This window comes from Convolutriloba macropyga, chromosome 3 (assembly GCF_964194025.1).
Source record: "Convolutriloba macropyga chromosome 3, txConMacr16.3, whole genome shotgun sequence".
NCBI classification, from domain to species: domain Eukaryota; kingdom Metazoa; phylum Xenacoelomorpha; order Acoela; family Convolutidae; genus Convolutriloba; species Convolutriloba macropyga.
The window spans coordinates 47,457,104-47,462,167 of NC_134470.1; the positions used below are offsets into that span (position 1 = coordinate 47,457,104).

A 5,064-nucleotide genomic window follows, 5' to 3' on the forward strand; every position below is an offset into this window, starting at 1 on the left:
GGCTTGCTTTCATTTAACTCTCATAATTTTGCGCAAAATTTTCAAAAAGCATACCGATGGCTTCTTATAACAATCATGAATGGCTCTTACGCCATGGCAAGACTGCACGATGATCTTGAAAGAAACCACATTATTGTCTTTAATATGGTACCGCAGAGATAATCAACCCGGGATTACCTGCCTCAAGCTTCTCACGTTTTCAAAAAATATATATATTCAACGTGAATTGAAAAACATTAACAAAACTATGCAGTAAATTATATGGAATAAAGACCATGCAAAAATATTGAAACTATTAAAAATGGCTGCTTCAAGCTGTGATTGAAGACATATACAATATATAGATAGTTAACAGTATTACAAATTGTGCCTCAATCTATATTCAGGCTAACTAACGGATTGATAAAACGTGTATAAAGTTTATGTAGGCTGCTATCAATTCATTCAAATGGGCCATAGGTATAGTGCAGAACAAGCAATAGCATGATTATTAACTTGGGAGAACAGTAAAACTATCTGACGCCTCACCTTCTGGAGCAGAAGACAAAAAGTTATAAAACAGGATACAGATTCACCAATTCGTTCGAATCTCAAATTCTTTAAAAAAAATAAAGATATATCAGATAGTTCCACCGACATAACAAATACTGGAGCAGTCCCCCTCCCCGCCGTCGTAAATAACGAACACTTAATTGTTATTTTTAGACCTTTATAATGGTATACATTAACTGTAATGGGCAGTATCAACCTCTTGTTAGGCTATTCAAATCATTATTAGTGCACTAACAAGCGTTATTTTGTTTATACGTGGTTGACGGTGGATTGTTGACGGTGGATAAGGAAACTGTTCCCGAATACTAGTCTCAAAAACTGCTCGGTATAATTAATAGTTTGATTTTGATCATGTCAAAACGACAGACCAGCTGCTTCTTCTTGACGCCGCCTTTCATTGTCACAAACATCACACAGATACTCAACATCCTCATCCGAGGGAAGGTCAATTCCTTCGGTCATCAGCTCTGCTTTGCATCCATTGCAATAAATCTCAGGTGAGGAGCTCAGATTTGACATGTTGAGACCATTAGCCACGTTACTAGTCGGGGTACAGGGCAAATTCGTGACAGCAGCGTCCGAGTTTCCTTCTGAGTGAGTTGCCAAATGGCTCCTGTAGATTCTTTTGTCTGAAAAGCTCTTACCACAAAAGCTGCAAGTGTAATGATCCACAAAATGCATTAGCTCGTTAGTGATGTCATTAGCGTCGTCAATAACACCTGAGTGACGTAATATCATGTGGGCGTGCAGAGAATTCTGCCCCACAAAAATACCTCCGCAATGCTTGCATTGCATATTTCCTGCATTTTTATTACTCTTTTGACTTTGCTGAGTGGCGGGTGAGTTCTGATTGGCTGATGCGTTATTATTGCTACTCCTTGCGGGGTTCCGTCTTCGTTTGTGCTCTGCGTTCTCATTGTAGAAGTCGCGAGTGGAATAAAGAGGTTTAACTTCATCAATTGACATGCCTTTGTGCGCTTTCTTGATATGGTTTGTCAAATCCCATTTGTAGATGTAGCTCTTATGGCAATACGGGCACTTGAAATTCCTGATTTTCGAGTGCGACATCATATGTCGTTTCAAGTTCGACAACGTTGCAAACCTTTTGCCACATATTTCGCAGGGATCCGGCGTGGGTTGGACATTGGAAGCGCCAGAACCAATAGTAGTATTCGGGATGATTTCAATGTTTCCTGCAGTGTAGTTGATCTCAGACGTTTCTCGACTGTTTGATGATCCTGTAACCGAGAGGGCCGGTGATGCTGAGAACCTGGTGGATTCCTCTGTATTGACGCTGTTCTGAGGCGTTTGATTGTTGATTTGTTGATCATCGTTTGCTGCTCCGTTGGACGTTTGAGCTCTACTTTGTCCCAGATCCAATCTGCAATCAATGGCACAGTGCCTATCATAAATTGCCTTGTGAGTAAAAACCGAGTCGCAAATTTGGCAAATAAACTGCTGCTGTTGATGCGGAGATCCTAGTGTACCTGAAACAATCAACAATAAAAAAATTGGGGCTATTAATGTCATATGAACCGCCTCAAAATTATCACCTCATTTAGGGCCATTCTCTCATTCGGTGGAAGTCAGATTTATCTTCGTTGAATCTGAGTTTTTAGAAAACAAACTAAATCTCGAAGCGTGTTTAAACATAAAATTCTCAAACGAAAGCACCGCTGCAATTTTCTGAAAGCCAAAAAATACCAGATATCAATGGAATTAACATATTACCTGCTAAATTATTATTTGCTAAAGAGTTGTCGCTAATGGATGAGGGAATTTGCGAAAGCTGCTGCTGTATGCTGACATTGCCAGTCAGGAACTGCGTGGGTCCCACGGTCAATGGCGATGCTCTGACATCAGACACATTGTTCAACTCATTAACCGGAACCCCCGTAAACGACGATGGTGAAACGACGTCACGAATCGCATGGCTACTAGTAACTGAATTTGCCAGCGAGTTGAAATTGAGAACCTGATTTCCATTTTGAGAGACTACGGTGCCTTGAACATTGACATTGGACATATTACTCGACACCGAATTTGCCGTAGCATTACATCCATGTGCATGAAACGAATCAAATTTTACAAATTTTTCATCGCATTTAGAGCAGGAGTACAATCGAAGATGAAGTAGCTTGTGTTGTTTGAACAGCAGACGGCTATCGAACGACTGGGGACAATTATAGCACTTGAATATTGCAGGATGTCCGTTTTCATCTTCGTCACTGCTTTGGTCAATGTCTGACACTTCGTTCAACAGTCTACCACACTTCGTTTCCTGACAGTGCAGCTCAAATTGGGCCTTTTCTAGAAAATTCTTAGAGCAGACATTGCATTGGAAATTGTTAATAAACTGAGACGCGTCAAAATCGACTTGATTTGTATCGTTTGAGGTATTATTTACATTCATATGTTTTCTTTCAAAGTGCCTGTTCAGGTCCCATTTGTACTTGTACGTTTTCGGACATTGAGGACACGTGTAACTCCTTTCTTCACCGTGCGATAACATATGCTTTTCGAACACACGAATGTCACCAAAATGTTGAGAACAGACTCCACATTTAAAGGCATCAGTTGTAATTGTTAATGAATCCTCATTGCCCACTGGTAATGGACCTCCTTGCTGATTTTCAACAAAATCATTGAGAGGAATTTGCCCTGAGACTAAGTTTAAACTTTGGTTTGAAAAGTTCGCAACATTCGCAGAAGACGACGCCACAACAGCTGTCAGAAGGTCAAATGGGACAGCAGACAAACCACCACCCGCAGACTCCGCGGCAGTTGTGATAACGTGATTTACAAATTGGGCCTGAGAAAACGCACTATGACTAAGAGCTATATGGTTTTGTAAGTTCTGAATGGACGGAAACAACTGTCCACATAATTCACATTGGAAATTGCCATTGATAGAATCATTGATAGGAGGTGTGTTTTGAGGGGAGTTATCATCGATGGAGGAAGGAGGTTTGCTGTTGATGAAAGTAGAACTGGAATCTGCAAGTAGGTCATCAGTGTCATCAAAATCAAAGTCCAGACTCTGGTCGGGATCAGAGGTCTCCAGCAATACGTCCGGAGGCTGCGGTGGTATTGAATCCATTCTAACTAAAATACAACTCTGTTACTTTCACTGCATTAGAGATGAATACGAAGAGCAATGCACACACCGAAGTCTCGCAATGGCCATATTTTAGTTCAGTTAGAGGCAACTATGGTAATTCCGCGGAACATGCAATTATATTTAGCCAGGAAATAGTAATATCTGCACTTAACCTTCAAGACGTTGTTTTTACTCTTCTCAAATGAATTTCACAAGATTTGATCTTATTTTCCCGATGTCATGAATTACGCGCTTGCCTAACTTAGAACTATTTGTTATTATCTAGTTCACTTCACAAACGTAACAGCTATATTTTAAATTCAAACATCATAGCGTTTTATTCATAGGACTCCAATATAGCAACTTATCAGAGAGAGCTACGGATGCGTCATACAAATGAATCCCGGTTATAGAGTAGTAAAGGTTTTTCATGTACGACTGTTTAAAGATGGATCTGAAAAGCGTTCTTCGAAAATTTTGTGCTTAAATTCTGACAAATATTAAAATCAAAGCTGGCGGATTGGTAGAAAACAGCTACGATCGCTTCGGACACATGTAGACAAAAAATACCAATGAGAACACAGACCAAAAAAATAGAAGAAAAATTGCTTTTCTACTCATTATTATTATTTCTTTAATTGATTTAGACTGGTATGCGCAACGCTGCCTTTAAATGACATTCATTTAGAGTGAGATGACTTAGAGTGAGAAACTTCTATGACTTGAAATGATCACTTAACAATACGGAAATTCAATTTAAGAGAGCCGTTTTGAGCAAGACGTACTCCAAGAGCGCGCAAAAATTTATCGCGTGAAGGAATATAAATAAGTGCGAAAAAAAGACGTCACGCATGCAATTCAGTCAAACAATTGAATGTACAAAAAGCTGAAGAAGTCTTGAACAACAATTCAAAGAATTTTCATTTACCAAATCAAAAATTAGACCTGGAACGGACTAGGACTGTAAATCCATAACAGTGAAAAAAAAACAGCAGGAACGGAAAACAAATTAAGGCACGTGAACAAAAAGCCAGTAAAAAAACCGCTTTTTTTGTTCAAACAGTTTTCCAGCTCCACATAAAAATAAGCGTAAAATTCACGTCGCAAAACCCCTCAATTTTTCCTTCTGGCGTGACTAAATCATCACTCAAATTGGCTTCAAATATCATCAAAAGATATATGAACCCATCTGAAAAACCAACTGCAGCACAACTCTTTGAATTACTATTCAAAGAAATGTTATTGAGAAAACCAATGAAATAGACCTTAAAATGAGTACAAGTGGATTTTCAATATCCCCAAAAAAGAACAAAAACTGAAAAAAGAGCAAAAATTGAAGTCAAATTGCCGCTGAAAAACAAAACACTGAAAGCAGCAAATCTGTTTAAATACCGTTTCCTCAATTTGCTTCA

The 5,064-nt window shown here is 39.0% G+C and overlaps 1 protein-coding gene across 1 annotated transcript; it reads right to left on the bottom strand.

Moving 5' to 3' along the window:
• Positions 1-209: 209 nt before the first annotated feature.
• On the bottom strand, positions 210-3,687 carry LOC142336246 (uncharacterized). The gene is made up of 2 exons (XM_075384929.1): positions 2,284-3,687; positions 210-2,039 (listed from the first exon to the last, which is right to left on the bottom strand). The coding sequence occupies exons 1-2, from the start codon at positions 3,650-3,652 to the stop codon at positions 907-909; spliced, it is 2,502 nt and encodes an 833-aa protein (XP_075241044.1). The 5' UTR covers positions 3,653-3,687; the 3' UTR covers positions 210-906.
• Between the last annotated feature and the right edge of the window lie 1,377 nt (positions 3,688-5,064).

What these genes read in the sequence shown, in the direction of transcription:
- LOC142336246 (XM_075384929.1), bottom strand. Translation starts at nt 3,652, where the DNA reads ATGGATTCAATACCACCGCAGCCTCCGGACGTATTGCTGGAGACCTCT. An exon ending in AGCAAATAATAATTTAGCAG is followed by an intron (nt 2,040 to 2,283) that starts GTAATATGTTAA and finishes TGATTGTTTCAG; the next exon opens with GTACACTAGGATCTCCGCAT.